Raw genomic sequence first — 17,917 nt, forward strand, 5'->3', positions numbered from 1 at the left:
TGCAAGACCTGGACAACATTTGAGCTTGGTCTGTTTGGGGGGGGCAAGTAACATTCATGCCACACAAATGCCAAAAGAATGTCAAAACATTAAATCTGTTTTCTTCTATCTCTCACCACAACTGCTGTCAGACCTGTTGAGTTTCTCCAGCATTCCCTGAGCTTGTTTCAGATTTCTAGCACCTGTAGTATTTTACTTTTACTGCAATAATTGATGTAAGAATGGTTATTGATGTACTGAGGCAGCATGTCATATTTGGCGGTGCTCTTCTGCTATACAGTTACCAATAAAAGTATGTATGGTGTTGAGGTTTACTCTATACCTGACATAATCAATACTTGGCAATGCTATTAGAAACCATCACATGGAGCTGACATCCATAACTACAAAACACTTATTAACAGCAGGGATTTTATTCAAATGAGCCTTAAATAGCTGTGTAGGCAAGGTTAGAACTTTTATCAGCTTTGATTATACAGAAAGAATTGAAGTTACTAAATATCTATTGATAGTTTAAACAGGCTTTATGTAAATAACATAGGTCATAAGCAGTCACATAATGAGAAGCTACACACAATCCCACATTAACACTCAGCAATTTGCAAAAGTAATGATTTAAACATCACGTAATTGTTCAGTTGCGTATAACAGCATTTTCAGCACAGAAACAGACTATTCAGGCTGGGGTTAATGCTATACATGTGGCCTCCTGCCACCTAGTTTACCTCAGTTTAACAGCATGTCCTTCAACCTTTCTCTCTGATTAGCTTCTTCTTAAAGGTATCAATGCTGTTGGCTCAACTATACCATATGGTCGTGTTGGGGGCATTATAATTTTATAACAAACTATTCCTCTTCAATATGGTTCACTAAATAAACCTGAATAATCTAGCTGCAACCTCTCCCCAATCAATGGAAAATGTTAACATTTACACTGTTTTCTGTGCTAAAGTAAGTGCATTGATTAGAATTCAGAACTTTATGGGCTAGGCAGGGGCAGGGAATGGTGGTTTTGAAATTTGGGCACGTGCGTTTTGTCGGATTCACCAATTCCAAATGTCAACAACCAAATTCTAGAGGTCTTTCAAGAATTCTGCAACCTAAGAAGTTATTCCGTCTCATGTCTCCACAACTGTAGCCACCACAGATGTCTCAATCTGGATATTTGCAAGGACAATAGCTTCTGAAAGTGGGAAGGATAACTAATGAGGCAGAGTAATGGCATACCCAAACCTTGTCACCTTCTCATTTTGATCAGAATCATGTTCAGGGTGGCAAAGTCCATTGTCACCATTATCCCTGCCACCACTTAAAGTCCACTGCCAAAGGAATATACTGATTTGCTTGTGGTCTGTTGCCATGCAGTGTGCCCCACTGGTCAACCTGTACAGGTGATTTGCCAACTGGGAGGACAGGGGATTGTTGCTTGACCAAATGCGAGCAGTGCCTGAGCGAGGCTGTTCCTGCTTTAGAAGTAAAACTAGTCTGACTCCAAACCAAAACACAAACAGATTCTAAACAAGGCCTTGCACCTAACATGCATTGTCTCACCTAAAATGTCACCGCTTCTTTACACTGATAAAACCTTTAGTTCTCTCAGGGCAGTGACTTGAAAAGAATTCAGGGATTTACATATACATATTAATCAATAAAAACTTTCTAACTGATTAAAGATTTAACAGCATCTAAAGTCTGTTTAGTACATCCTCATCAATGGTGTGATCCTTTGATCTTTTTACTCATGAATGCTGTGTCTGATACTAAATCTCTCACTAACACCTGAAGAAGGAGTAAGACTCTGAATGCTCGTGTTTTCAAATAAACCTGTTGGACTATAATCTGGTGTTGTGCGATTTCTGACTCTGCTGCCTTTGTCCTTCTAGATGCTAAAGGTCACAGGTTTGCAAACGACTACTAAGAGGCATGGTGAGTTGCTGCAGTGCATCTTGAAGATGGTATGCATTGCTGCTGCTGAGCATTGGTGGTAGAGGGATGGAATGTTCCATGTGATGGATGAAATGCTTATTAGATGGGCTGCTTTGCCCTGGCTGGTGTCAAGCTTCTTGACTATTGTTGGAGCTGCACTCATCCAAGCAACTGGGGAGTATTCCATAGCACTCCTGACTTGTGCCTTGTACAAAAACCACATGACACCGGGTTATAGACCAACAGATTCATTTGAAAACACGGCACCTTCACATCATTGTGCCTTGTAGACAGTGAACAGGTCTTAGGGAGTCAGGAGGTAAGTTACTCACTACAGAATTCCCAGCCTCTGCCCTTTTTTAGCCATTGAATTTATATAACTGGTCCAATTAAGTTTCTGGTCAAAGGTAACACCCAGGATGTTGGTGGTCAATTGATTCAGTCAATTTCTTAAAAAATGAGCATTGCTATAATTAATAAATAATTTTCTGTTTTAAATTTGCCTTATTTCATTTGCTTAATAAAGAAGATTTTTTTTTCTGAACCTCATTAATTGATAAATGCTGCACAGTTTCATTCTCCAGTCTGCTAATTGAATGTTTTGACTACTTCTTGCCATTGGAAATGTGAAATATATCTGTTACACATTGGCAGTTGATTAAAACAATTCACAACAATGACAATTACAAACCCCTGCCCCCAAACCTTCAACTGTATTTACAAAATATCCTGAGAACCAATCAGATAATCAATTATCAACTTGCTCGATGAGTTAAATACTTTTGTCCCCGCTGAATGGGATGAGCCAAATGTCCAAACCTCCAAACATCGCAACCAAATTCAGTCCTAACGATAGACAAGAAATGTTGGCCAAAATCTTGAAACTGAAGTCCAAAGGGTTTCCAGTTTTAAGAATTCAATCACAGATTTCCTATCCACTGAGATTCTTCTCTGGTGTGTCCAATTTCATTAAGGCCGATGTACAGCTGGAGATCACTAGGTGATCTTTTTGTTGTTTGAGTGTTAGTTTCACAGTTACATTGCTCTCAAGATCAAATCCTTTGTTGGTCCAATGGTATAATCTCTTTAAATTGTCCTCTCTGTTAATTATTTGGTCAGTTCAGCCTCTTTCTCTTCCGGTTCGTACTCTTCTATTTCAAGGTCTGCAGTAGCGTCTTGGTATTGTTGGTATTCAGACACCAAATCATTGGTGTTACATTCTGCTTCTGTGAACTCCATCTCATCCATGCCCTCTCCTGTGTACCAGTGCAGAAAGGCTTTCCTCTGGAACATGACTGAAAACTGCTCTGAGATGCGCTTGAAGAGCTCCTGGATTGCAGTGTTGTTCCCTATGAAGGTGGATGACATTTTCAGACCCCGTGGTGGTATGTCACACACAGCCACCTTGACGTTGTTGGGAATCCACTCCACGAAGTAGGTGCTGTTCTTGGCCTGGATGGCTAACATCTGCTCATCCACCTCTTTGGTCGACATCCTGCCTCTGAAGATTGTTGCCACCGTCATGTATTTGCCATGGCGAGGGTCACAGGCCGCCATCATGTTCCTGGGGTCGAACATCTGCTGGGTGAGCTCTGGCACTGTCAGTGAGCGGTACTGCTGACTGCCACGGGACGTCAGAGGGGCAAAGCCAGGCATGAAGAAATGCAGGCGGGGAAATGGCACCATGTTGACTGCCAGCTTCCTCAGGTCTGCGTTGAGTTGTCCAGGGAAACGCAAGGAGGTGGTGACACCACTCATTGTCATCGAAACCAGATGGTTCAGGTCTCCATAGGTTGGTGTGGCCAACTTCAAGGTTCGAAAGCAAATGTCGTACAAAGCCTCGTTGTCAATGCAGAAGGTGGAGTCTGTGTTCTCGATCAGCTGGTGAATGGATAAGGTGGCATTGTATGGTTCAACCACCGTGTCTGAGACCTTTGGCGAAGGGACAATGCTGAAGCTGTTCATAATTCTGTCGGGGTATTCCTCTCGGATTTTGTTCATGATGAGCGTGCCCATGCCTGAACCTGTTCCTCCTCCCAGCGAGTGGGTGATCTGAAAGCCTTGTAGACAGTCACAGCTCTCACACTCATTCCTCACTATATCCATGACATTCTCCACCAGCTCGGCGCCCTCCGTGTAGTGACCTTTAGCCCAGTTGTTTCCAGCGCCTGAATTACCTGCAGCCAGGTGAGAGCCCGTTGTTTTGGAGAAAGAGCAAGGCAATTAGGATAGTCTTTTTTTAAAATTTAAGAAAAAGACATATGGTAGTGAATTGTGCTCGGAATTTCCTCAAGGATTGTGCAAATCAATTCTGACCACGGGTGACCAATGGTACAGCTTTGACATCCAATGTAACTATGATGTGGAGATGCTGGTGTTGGACTGGGATGGACAATATCAAAATTCACACATCACCAAGTCATAGTCATTTAAAATCACAAGCTTTCGCAGCAGTTCACCTGAAGGAGCAGTGGTCTGAAAACTTGTGATTTTAAACAAGCATGTTGGTCTATAACCTGGTGTCATGTGACTTTTTATTTTGTCCAATGCAAATAGTTAGAGTCTGACACCCAGTGCCCTGCCTGATACAGTTTGCACTGGATAAGACTTGCAGTGCCCACTTTGTAATACGATGATGCCAGTGTCCACTACAGAAGAAACAAAAACAGAAATTGCTGGAAAAACTCAGCAGGTCTGGCAGCATCAGTGTAGAGAGAAAGCAGAGTTAACGTTTCAAGTCAAGTGACTCTTCCTCAGAACTCAGTTAACATTAACCTGAAACGTTAACTCTGACTTCTTTCCACAGATGCTGCCAGACCTGCTGAGCTTCTTCAGCAATTTCCATTTTTGTTTCTGATCTACAGCATCCGCAGTTCTTTCGGTTTTAATTTCCATTACACAAGAGTCTGACACACACAGTACCCATATTCTTTGCTGTCATCTGAGATGAGACTTCATGGTGAGGACGAAGTCCATTGGTTACGAAATAAAAACCAAAAGAACTGTGGACGCTGTAAATCAGGAACAAAAACAAAGTTGCTGGAAAAGCTCAGCAGGTCTGGCAGCATCTGTGAAGGAGAAAACAAAGTTAACGTTTCGGGTCCGGTGACCCTTCCTCAGAACTGATGGTGGCTGGGAAAACGTCAGTTTATATGCAGAAAATAGGGAGGTGGGTGGGGTAGGGAGTAAACGATCGGATAGAGCCCAAAGAGAGAGAAAGACGGTTGGACAGACAAAGGAGTTGCTAACGATCAGGCTGGGACGGTGAATAGTTGTTAATGGGGGCTGTTCATGACTAACAACAAGGGGGTGTGTAATGGCAGGATATGTGGTAACAAGGCCTGGTGTGTGGGGTGGGGGGCTGGGACATGGGAGAGTTTAGGCCCTAAAATTATTGAACTCAATATTGAGCCTGGAGAGCTGTAGTTGGCCTCATCTGAACATATATGACGGAGATGGAGGAACTTAGAGAATGGGATGGAGTCTTTACAGGAAGTGGGTTGTGAAGATCCATAGTCCAGGTAGCTGTGGGAGTCAGTGCGTTTGTAATGGATGTTAGTGGCCAGTCTATACCCAGAAATGGAGACAGAAATGTCAAGGAAGGGAAGGGAGGAGTCAGAGGTATCTACGTTCTGCTCGCAAAAAAGTCCATGAACTACCTGTTGCCTGCCACTTTATCACACCACCCTGCTCCCTGGCCAACATCTCTGTCTCCGGCTTGCTGCAGTGCTCCAGTGAAGCCCAACACAAGCGGGAAGAACAACACCTCATTTTCCACTTGGGGACCCTACAGCCCTACGGACTCAATATTAAGGTCAATAATTTTAGGGTCAAACTCTCCCATGTCCCAGCCCCCCACCCCACACACCAGACTTTGTTACCACACAGCCTGCCACTATACCCGCCCCCCCCCCCCCCCCCCCCCCCGCCGTTGTTAGTCACTAACAGTCCCCATTAACAACTACTCACGCCCACACAATGATCGTTAGCAACTCCCTTGTCTGTCCAAATGTCTTTCTCTCTCTTTGGGCTCTATCCTATTGTTTACTCCCTACCCCACCCACCTCCCTATTTTCTGCATATGAATTGACGTTTTCCCAGCCACCATCAGTTCTGAGGAAGGATCACCGGACCCAAAACATTAACTCTGTTTTCTCCTTCATAGATGCTGCCAGATCTGCTGAACTTTTCCAGCAACTTTGTTTTTGTCCATTGGTAACAACCTTCCTTTTAATTTGTCCTTTATAAGATCACACCATACCATAAATGAAGTTGTCTGGTCTGAACATGTGACCAATATGGCTGCCTCGGATACTGTCCATTGTTCCCGGCTCCAGGTCCACCAGGATTGCTCTGGGTACATATTTGTTACCTGAAGGATAGAAGATCTGATTTAGTGAAACAGTAAAATGCTAAATTGTGTTTTTTGAAGTCTCTCAAGAAGAGTGATATTCGTGCTGTAGAACTTAATACATCTATTTCAGGCATTTCTTGTAGCTATACTTAGGGCAGGCACAGCTTAGGTTAGGTACACTGTCATAACCACACCGGGCATGTTTTCAAAGTGATCTGCGAAACGCTAATTTAGATAGCTCACTTAACCCTGTTCTAAGTTTGTATTCATTCTAAACTATAAAGTAGCGGCAGCAAAACCATAGTCTTAAACAAGGTCAAAGGTTGGTTTGTTACAAAACTATTGCTAATTAAGAAAATGATACAGTTATTAGATAAAATGCAGATACAAAAATCAAAAATAGATACACATGAATATTATTGATGAAAATTCTAACAAAATCAGTCTGATATAATTTGCAAGCCTTTTACGTGCTTTAACTTTCTGGGGTGAGGAGTTTGAAAATGTCAGATTCAGCAGCTGTGTTGGCTTCCACAGCCAAATAGATTTAGAGGTACTCAGTAGAATCGTAGAGTAAAAAGCACAGAAACAGACCCTCTAACCCAACCCATCCTAAACTGAACTAGTCCCAATGTCTGCATTCTGCCCACATCCCTCCAAAACGTTTCTATCCACATACCTGTTCAAAAGCCTTTTAAATGTTGCAATTGTACTCAGCTCTACCACTTCTTCTGGCAACTTGTTCCATATATGCATCACCATCTGCACAAAAAAGTTACCTCTAAGGTCCCTTTTAAACTTTTCCCCTCTCACCTTAAACCTATGCCCTCTCATTTTGGATTCCTCTATTCTGGGGAAAAGATGTTGGCTATTCATATTATCCAAGACTGTCATGATTTTATAAACCTCTGTAAGATCATCCCTTAGCCTCCTAAGCTGCAGGGAAGGAAGTCCCAGCCTATCCAGCGTAACTTAAATCCAGTTTTGGTAACATCCTTGTAAATCTGTTTTTGTATCCTTTCCAGTTTAATCACATCCTTCCTATAGCAGAGAGTGGAGAATTGTATGCGGTATTCCAAATGTCGCCTTACTATGACATCCCAGCGCCAGTTCTCAATATTCTGACTGATGAAGGGAAACATGCCAAATGCCTTCTTTACCACCCACTCTATCTGAGACGCCACTTTCAAGGAACTATGTACCTGCACCCCAGGTCTTTCTATTCGACATCATTCACCAAGGCCCTATCATTAACTGGGTAAGTCCTGCCCTGGTTTATTGTATCAAATGCAACACCTCGTTATTTATCTAAATTAAACTCTGCCATTCCTTGGCCCATTGGCCCAGTTGATTAAGATACCATTGTGCTCTTGGATAACCTTCTTCACTGTCCACTGTAGCACCAATTTTGGCGTCAGCCACAAACATACTAACCATGCCTCCTATACTCTCATCCAAATTGTTTATATAAATGACAAACAACAATGGACCCAGTACTGATCCTTGCAACACACCTTGCAGGTTGCAGGCTTCCAGTCTGATCAACAACCCCCTAACACACCCTCTATCTCTAACCGTTAAGCCAATTTTGTATCCGGTTGACTAGCTCTCCTGGATTCCACGTGATCTAATTTACTAACTGGTCCAGGTTTGCTAAACTGAACTAGTCCAATTTGCCTGAGTTTGGCTCATATCCTCTCAGAACATTTCCTATCCATCTATCTTTTAAATGCTGTAATTGTTCTCACCTCTAGCACTTCTTCTGGTAGCTCATTCCATACACTCACCACCCTCTGTGTGAAGAAGTTGCCTCTTTACATCCCTTTTGAATCTTTCCCCTCTCACCTTAAACCTATGCCCTCTAGTTTTGGGCCCCCTACATTGGGGAAAGGATCTTGACTATTCATCTGATCCATGCCCCTCATGATTTTATAATAATTTATCAGCCTGACAGCTACCCTGGCAATAGTGAGGCAACAGTGAGTCATGTCACTACTGGGAGCTATCCTATAAGTAGCTGTGTTCATTTGAAAAGATCAGATAGGCTTTCTATTATTATATATAACGTTATAATTACACCATCATGACATACTGAATAAAGTCATCTCTACATTGTCGCCATCAAACACTTTCAGGATATGTACAGAGCTACATGCGGAGTTAGATATAGAGTATAGTTATCTCTACGCTGTCCCCTTCAAACACTTCCATGTTTATAACATCATGAGGGGCATAGATAAGGTGATTGTTAAAGGTCTTTTCCCTAGGGTGGGAGAGTTCACAACAAAGGGGCATATTTTTAAGGTGAGAGGAGAAAGATTTAAAAAGGACATGAGGAACAACTTTTTCATACTTACTGGTTCGTGTGGAAGGAACTGCCAGAGAAAGTGGTATATGCAGGTATAGTTACAATGCTTAAAAGGTATTTGGATACGTACGTGAATAGAAAAGGTTTTGGAGGAATATGGGCCAAATGCAGGCAGGTGGGACTAGTTCAGTTTGGGAACATGGTTGACATGGACAGTTTGGACCAAAGGGTTTGTTTCTGTGCTGTATGACTCTATGACGGGTACAGCACAGGGTTAGATATAGAGTAAAGCTCTCTCCACACCGGCCCGATCAAAAACTCCCAGCACAGTTCCAGCATGGAGTCAGATACAGAGTAAAGCTCTCGCTACACTGTCCCCCATCAAACACTCCCAGGTCAGATACAACATGAGGTTAGAAACAGAGTAAAACTTCCTCTACTTTATCATCCTCAACTCATAGGACACAGACAGTACAGCGTTAGATAGTGAAGCTCCTCTACAGCATCCCCATCATGGGCTTGCATTATATTGTTCTGTTTTCTGTTTTTCTGCAGCTGAAATGTGTAAACAGGCTAACAGCTGTTTTGAAATAACATAGTACAGGGCTATTATTGAGATAACAAGGTGTAGAGCTGGATGAACACAGCAGGCCAGCAGCATCAGAGGAGCAGGAAGGATCTGGACCCCTCTGCAGAAAAAAGCTTTCCTGCTTCTCTTCAGAAAAAAGCACTAGTGTAATGTTGGAATATTGCCTGTCAAAAATGCCACTCTTGTATTTTTGTTTAGAACATGCCTAGTCCATTTTATATCTCTATCTGACCATCTGCGTCCTGGGAACCTGCTTTATCAGTTTCAATTTTATTGACAACATTTCTCACAGTCACAGTGCTCATTATCAGTACTTTCACTGATGAAAGCACCCACCAACAGAACCTTTCCCTAACTGTAGTTTGAATCAATACACATACAGCAATGTTTGGTTATTGTTCCTATTGATAATATTTTCCATTGACTATATGTCAAGTAACAGGGTTTCTCAGTGCTCAGTATGTTCTATCAATGAAACATTTCATCAATACAATTTCAACGCTTAGTACATCTCATCACTTGCACTTTACGTCAAATGTCCTTCTCACTAGTGCTCCCTAACATTTTTAGCCCTTCTGCCAGATGCCTCTCATGAGCTCTGGTGATCAGCTCCATGGGCCAGTAACTCAGTTTGAATTACACTCACATATCTGACTGGCTGTTCTCCGCTCAGTTCGCAACAAACAGCTGCACCTCCCAGTCGCAAACCATTTCCACTCCCCCTCCCATTCTCTTGATGACATGTCCATCATGGGCCTCCTGCACTGCCACAATGATGCCACCCGAAGGTTGCAGGAACAGCAACTCATATTCCGCCTGGGAACCCTGCAGCCATATGGTATCAATGTGGACTTCACCAGTTTCAAAATCTCCCCTTCCCCCACTGCATCCCTAAACCAGCCCAGTTCATCCCCTCCCCCCACTGCATCACACAACCAGCCCAGCTCTTCCCCCCCACCCACTGCATCCCAAAACCAGTCCAACCTGTCTCTGCCTCCCTAACCGGTTCTTCCTCTCACCCATCCCTTCCTCCCACCCCAAGCCGCACCCCCAGCTACCTACTAACCTCATCCCACCTCCTTGACCTGTCCGTCTTCCCTGGACTGACCTATCCCCTCCCTACCTCCCCACCCACACCTTCTCCACCTATCTTCTTTACTCTCCATCTTCGGTCCGCCTCCCCCTCTCTCCCTATTTATTCCAGTTCCCTCCCCCCATCCCCCTCTCTGATGAAGGGTCTAGGCCCGAAACGTCAGCTTTTGTGCTCCTGAGATGCTGCTTGGCCTGCTGTGTTCATCCAGCCTCACATTTTATTATCTTGGAATCTCCAGCATCTGCAGTTCCCATTATATCTGACTGGCTGCGTTGTTTTGTGGTGGGGGGCAAGCTTTCGATAGGGCTGCTCCTAGCTTTGTTGTCTTGTTTGTGATCTCTCTGCTATTTCTACAATCCTCATTTCTGAGGATTGGCCCATGGATTTCCACTGGATTGGTCCATGTTCATGGGCAAAGTGGTTTGCTATTGCCTTCTGCAGGTTTCCTGTCCAGGATACCCTCCCACTCTTTCTGCCTGTGACAGGCATAGCAAAAGGACAAACAGACTGATAACCAATCTGTTAGGCCACATTATAAAAGCACCTTTTGACCCCAAGGGAGGGATGTTACGACTGCACAATAGAACCGCCTCATTTGTAGAGAGCTCAGTTATTAACAACATTTGAGATTTATGCAAATCAACAGAAATTTAAACTGTATCTATGGCCAATAAGATTCCTGTTTAAGCATAGAAAGTTTAATCTGATCTTGCACTTTTTCTTTGATTGTCAGATGTAGTGTTTTAAATTGGCTGATGAATGCAAACCATGAGTTTTTGAGCTCTACGGACTTTTCTAGTTTACTACTAACTGAACTTAACAACTGCAAACAAAGACAAAAAGGTTTTGTAAGTGGATCGTCTTACCATGTGCTTCATTGAAATACACGTTTATCCTCTCAAGTTGGACATCCGAGTCTCCAATGTAATTCCCTTTGAGATCAATTCCATGTTCTTCACCAATGACTTCCCAGAACTATCAATGCAGAAAAAGATTAATTTTATTAACGACAGCTGGGTACGTAGCAAAGTGATGCTCACGTTAAAAATAATGGCCAAAGTTCCCGTATAATCCGGTCTGGAGCCATGTGGGGTGGGGAAACTGGAATCAAATGCCAGGCTCATCCACAATTTTATTACAATTACTTTGTCAGTTAACATTTATTCTCTACCTCTAACCGCCCCATGGGTGGTGGGATTTCTTGAACCATTACAGTCTGTGTGGTAAAGCGATCCCATGTCACTGTTGGGGAGAGAATTCCAGTGTGTTAGTTCAAAGTCAGCATGGTGTGTGACTTGGAGAGAAATGTGCAGGTGATGGTGTTCTCAAGTACCTGCTGGTGTCTACCTTTAAGAGACACAATAAATCAGGATACTTTTTACAGACGTGCTCATGATACACTATCTGACCCAAGGGACAAAGATTGCAGTTTCCATTTTACTTCAATCATTTGAGGGATGCTGTTCTGTTTAATACTAGCCCAGATCCTTATGTGTCTGTGTATGCAATAATTGTATATAACAGCCCCCTGTAATAGATATTTGTTGGATCCTTCCATAGCACTTTGTCCACACCTAGTTCCTTATGTTATAGAGGACAACATAAGCATTGCCTCATATGGTAATGATAACCTGCTGGAAGTGAATCCCCCATCACCTACTGCTCTTGTCCTTCTAGGAGGTAGAGCTTGTGGATTTGAGGAATGCAGTATCTTGGTGTGACAGCCCCACAGCTGGCTGAGGAAGAAACAGCCCAGTATGCTGGCACTTGGAGGACAGACAGAGACCAGGCACCTGCTCTGGCTCAGGCATCAGAGGAGCCTGTGGTGTCAGCAACCAGACACTTCATCCAGATGCAAAGGGATGGACAGGAGCAGCAAACAGGCAAATGGAAAGCAATAGCCCTCTTTGCCCAGAAGCTGCAGCAACGCAGTCAGTCATGCAACCGTCTGGCAGCCTCCATGGGCAGGCTGGCAGCTGCCATGGAGAGCCAGGACCATGCCCCTCAAGGTCTGCTGGAGAGGGGCACATCCCTGTACTCCATTGTGTCAGCCACTAGTCCTCAGGATGAATGCAATGCAACAAGGGGATGGGGAACTTGGCAAACACTCTAGGCGCCCCTTCCTCACAAGGAGACAGGGCATTGCTTGGAATTACTAAGTCAGGTCCCTCACAGTCTCCTGTCAGGACACGCCACAGGTGCCTGGGCCCTCCACACTGCCTAAATCCCTCCAACCCTCAGTATCTCACTCTGAGGCAGGGTTCACTTGCTTCTGGCAAGAAGACCCCCTCGGCACTGTTTGGGCCTTCCAGACACAAACACCTACAGAATTGACTGGGGAAAGCCAACGGGCTCAGCAGGTGAGCAGGCTCCCTCCACTCCAGCTGTGGAATCAGGCAGTGCACTGAGGCTGTGTGGGAGGGTGAGAGGAAGAAGAAACCTGGTGAGGGCACCTTGATGACACAGGTGAACTGCATTATGTATGAAGTACCACATCTGTATAAATTTGTTTGTCTTTAGAATAAGTCTGTTTGTGTGAATCTCTGCATAGTCCCGAAAATAACTGTGATGATAACATGATACCTAACTTCTCGTACCATGTCCAATGGATTGACGCCTGGAAGCAATAGGAACAAAGCATTTACAGTGCCACTGACCCCTTTATCCCTCGTCATACATTCCTCCCCTGGCCTCTGGGTGTGATTGAGGTGGTATCTGGGACAGAGGGGTATACAGCAAAAGAAAGCACTGCATTAGGGTGGCCAGGGATAAGGCTTTAAAGGGCCTCATATCAATGTGTTCTGCAAGTCCCACTCTCGCAGGTCATGACACTTACCCTGCCCACTCCAATTGTGGTTGCAATAAATTTCCTTTCTGAAGAGTACAACAGACTTCCTGAAATCTATTTCTTACACTTAGAATAAGTATGGACTTACTTTGAAACCTGAAGAAGCTATTTCTAAAGAGAGAAAAGGAGTGCTTACAGACTTAAATGCAAATCTAAAACCTACATTTCACTTTAAACATTGGAAATAATGACCAAATCTACTCACCAATCAGCTGTTCCCCTGCACCCACGATATCTCACCATCGTTGCTCTCAGCACAGCACGTCCCTTGATCCATGTCTTATTTTCTTTCCTGTTCACCTCTTGTTCACAAACATTCCATTCTTGGAGTAAACCTTACTTCAAACTCTTATCGCAAATTCCCACATTGACCCCAAACTCCCAGTTACTCAGTCTGCCTCGGTCTCACTCTGGCAGTCTCCCTCATTCTGACCATACAGATTACTCTTGACTACTATGACTGGCTTCTATATCGAGGCACAACATCGAGGGCCAAAGGGCCTGTTCTGCGCTGTATTGTTCTATGTTCTACTCTGATCCCTAGTTAACTAAACTGCCCAATGCTGGATCCAATCACCCTGCAATTGGTCTGTGCTTAAAGAGTATGGTCAGGTTTTTGCACACACCTTCACAACATTGTTTCTCCAAATTAGAAAGGCTGGGGCTAAAGATTCCCGAGAGTTGGTTGAAGGAACTACATTTTATCAAGGAGGCTTTGAGAACACACTTGAAGTGATTCCTATATCCTCCTGGGTGTGGTGAAGCTCAGAGTAGAGAGCTGTGGACTATGTGGCCTGCCCAGCATGGCTGATCGATTGTAACCGGTGCATCGATACTGGGGATGCTGGCTTGAACAAGCTTAGATGTTTGCCACATGCTGACACAAGTGTATACCCACTCATACATTGTCACATAATGGTCCATTAGTTATGGGTGGACTTCAGCAGTGAATATCATTCCCTATTCCCAATTCCTTCGCCTCCACCACATCTGCTCCCAGGATGAGGCATTCCAATCCTGAACATCACAGATTTCCTCTTTTTTCAAGGACCGCAACTTTCCCTCCAGTGATCGAAAATGCCCTTGACTATGTCTCCCGCATTTCCCGCAACTCATCCCTCACACCCCCTCAAAAGTAACCAAAACAGAATCCCCCTCATCCTCACGTACCACCCCACCAACCTCCAAATCCGATGCATCATCCTCCGACATTTCTGCCATCTGCAATCTGACCCCACTACCAAAGACATTTTTCCATCCCCACTCTTATCTGCTTTCTGGAGGGACTACTCTCTCCGTGACTCCCTTGTCCGCTCCACACTCCCCTCCAGCCCCACCACGCCCGACACTTTTCCCTGTAACCACAGGAAGTGCTACACCTGCGCCCACACCTTCCCCTCACCCCCCATCCCAAGCGCTAAGAAGACCTTCCACATCAAACTGATGTTCACTTGCACATCTGCTAATGTGTATCCGTTGTTCCCGTTGTGGCCTCCTCTACATTGGAGAAACCAAGCAGAGGCCTGGGGACCGGTCTGCGGAACACCTACGCTCAGTTCACAACAACTACATCTCCCAGTTGCGAACCATTTCAACTAACCACATCCCCCCCCCCCAACTCCTCAGATGACATGTCCATTCTGGTCCTCCTACATTGCCACAATGACGCTACCCAAAAGATGCAGGAGCAGCATCTCATATTTCACTTAGGAACCCTGCAGCCCAAGGGTATCAATGTGGATTTCACAAGCTTCAAAATCTTCCCTCCCCCAACCGCATCCCAAAACCAGCTCAGCTAGTCCCCACCTCCCTAACCATTCCTCCCACCTCAAGCCCCATCCCCATCTCCTACCCACTAAACTCATCCCGCCTCCTTGACCTGTCCGTCCTCCTTGGACTGACCTATCCCTCCCTAACTCCCCACCTACATTCACCTTCACTAGCTCTAACCCCGCCTCTTTGACCTGTCTGTCTCCTCTCACCCTATCTTCTCCTTTATCCATCTTCAATCCGCCTCCCCCTCTCTCCCTATTTATTTCAGGATCCCCTTCCCCACCCCCATTTCTGGAGAAGGGTCTTGACCCAAAACGTCAGTCTTTCTGCTCCTCTGATGCTGCTTGGCCTGCTTTATTCACCTAGCTTCACACGGTGTTATCTCAGATTCTCCAGCATCTGCAGTTCCTACTATCTCAATATCAACAGACTATCTGACAGAGAGAGGACCATTAAAGACCATTAGTTGACAGAGAGCAGGGCTCCTGGACTCTCCGTCAGTCAGTAAAGAACAAGCAGTGGATTTATCCAATTACTGATGAGGATCTGGTTGCTGTTTTCATTTTCACCTCAGACTCCAGGTCTTGTTGGCCCAGCACTCTTGAGGGGAGGTACAGCAGAACAGGGATCTGTAAACAAGGCTCGAAGGCCACATCACTTCTGCTCTTATCTATTTGCTCACCCCACTCTACTACTCATATCAACCAGCCCACAGGACACTTACACTTTAAAAGGCTGTGTCATTTTATGGTCAAATCCTACAGAGAAACATTCATAATAATAATGACTTTGAAATTAGTTTACCTCTGCTTTTTCAACATCAAATACTAAAACTACTAAATCTCTCTGAGTAAAAATACAATTTACTGCAAAACACTTTAATTGTCTCTTGGTCTTTTTATCAAGAAACTTATTACTAATCTATCTCCCAGAACCATCAACGGGGTTCATGCACAGTTTGGGTTGTAATGAGTCTATGCATGGCAATATGAGAATGAGGATTTAATCTGTCTTCAACTGAGGACAGGGTCTTCACTCAGTGAATGCCTTCACTCTTCAAACACTGCTGTGGACTCGTTTAGCATTTGACCATGGCCTTGGTTTAATTTCTCACTCTAAAACAGAGCACCTCCAACAATGTTGCATTGCAGTGTTAGCCCAGATTGTGCTTTGTCTCTGGATTGGGGTTTGAACAGACAACCATGTTGACTCGGAGATGCAAGTGCTCCCCATTGAGCCAAAGCTGGAACACAAGCCAGGATCGCACACTCACGGCTAATTTCCATCCAGCTTCAGGATAGCAAGGGAGAACGTTCACAAATAAACTCAAACACCACAGTTACCTGATATCCACTTACCTTGGCCCCAATTTGATTACCACACTGCCCGATCTGGATATGTACTATCTCTCGCATCCTGATGATTTTCCAGTGGTTGATTAATTAAAGTCCTGACTGCCGGTTACCTCCTCAGCAACAGCTGCCTGACACGCATTTGGGAAAAGTTGTTATGTCAGTCAACACTCAAATACTATCAAGGCGTGGCCAACACCAGAGAAACACATTTGTCATTTCTGCCCACCCAGTTCCTATACATTACAGCAGATAAGCCTGAGCATTTGGTTGGAGATAGGAACGCCACAGCTCAGAAGCTGTAGTGACGATAGGGAAGTTGCAAACAATCAGGACTTTAAAACCTCGACAACCCAAAAGTATAATTTTGTTTATTCCAACACGGGATTGGGCAATGCTGGAAAGGCAAACGTCCATTGCACATTGCCCTTGAACTGATTGGCTCTCTGGGCCATTTCAGAAGGCAGCACAATTACATTCCTGTGGGTCTGCAGTCACGTGTAGGCCAGGCCAAGTAAGAACAGTAGATTTCCTTCCCTGAAAGACAAGGGTGAATGAGATGGAGTTTTTTTTTAAGTGACGATGGTTATGTGGTCACCTTTGGGCTAGATTTTATATTAAACTCAATTCCAGATTTTACTGAATTCAAATTTTGTCAGTTGCCATGACTCCAACCCATAACAGAGCAGTAGCTTGGGGTAACAAAGTGTGGAGCTGGATGAACACAGCAGGCCAAGCAGCATCTTCGGAGCACAAAAGCTGACATTTTGGGCCTGGACCCTTCATCAGAAAAGGGGGAGGGGAGAGGGCTCTGAACTAAATAGAGAGAGAGGGGGAGGCGGATCGAAGATGGTGCAATGGGAGAGAGATCCCTGAGGTTTGTCCGGAGGGAGGAGGGTAACTTTTTCAGGTTAGGCATCTCTGGAAGAGGCTTTGCAGTGAGGTTAAAATTGTATCAGAGATAACGGGAACTGCAGATGCTGGAGAATCCGAGCTCTGAATTACCAACCTAGGGCAACATCCCAACTCACACTGGGGCAAAACAGGTTAAATTACAAAGTAGGTCACACGACCTCGGCTCATGTATCCTGAGAGTTTGGAAAGTTGAAAGCTGAGCTCTTCCCCTCTTACATCCACTTGCCTGAATATCTATCAGGTGGATTGGTTTCACTTTTCTGCCTTGTTATGATCATATGAAGCAACTTGGGATATTTTACCTTATTAAAAGTGCAATTAAATGCAAGTTGTTGTAACATATTGACTGTAATTTCTACCCTTGCATATCCTATTAATATTTATTATTATTAGTCTATTGTTTGAATCATGGGAAAACTTGTTATGAAAAGATGTTAGGAAAAATGTCTGTAAGTCGCTGAGTAATGTCCAGGATGCTGGAACAAGTATATTCTAGTTGAAGGCACAGTGTAGGTTTGAATAGAGTTCATTTTTGGCTCATTGTGGGCACAGGATAGACACTTCCTCAGTGTCACCCATGACAGCTGGTAGAGATGCAGGAGTACATGATGATGTACTGTCGGAAACACCCTGAACACCACAGCAGCACAGTGACAATACAACTGGAGTCAAATGATAAGATAGCAAAAATGAACTTATATATTTTGTTTTAAAAATATTCTGAGCATTAGTAATGCCATATATTGGACATCTGGAGAC

At 44.3% G+C, this 17,917-nt stretch overlaps 1 protein-coding gene across 1 annotated transcript; it reads right to left on the bottom strand.

The window, feature by feature from the left end:
• Positions 1-2,944: 2,944 nt before the first annotated feature.
• On the bottom strand, positions 2,945-16,418 carry LOC125461211 (tubulin beta-4 chain-like). The gene is made up of 4 exons (XM_048549722.2): positions 16,250-16,418; positions 11,137-11,245; positions 6,188-6,298; positions 2,945-4,103 (listed from the first exon to the last, which is right to left on the bottom strand). Exons 1-4 carry the CDS (start codon positions 16,304-16,306, stop codon positions 3,034-3,036), a joined length of 1,347 nt encoding a protein of 448 aa, XP_048405679.1. The 5' UTR covers positions 16,307-16,418; the 3' UTR covers positions 2,945-3,033.
• Between the last annotated feature and the right edge of the window lie 1,499 nt (positions 16,419-17,917).

Source organism: Stegostoma tigrinum, chromosome 19 (genome assembly GCF_030684315.1).
Source record: "Stegostoma tigrinum isolate sSteTig4 chromosome 19, sSteTig4.hap1, whole genome shotgun sequence".
In the NCBI taxonomy this organism is placed as follows: domain Eukaryota; kingdom Metazoa; phylum Chordata; class Chondrichthyes; order Orectolobiformes; family Stegostomatidae; genus Stegostoma; species Stegostoma tigrinum.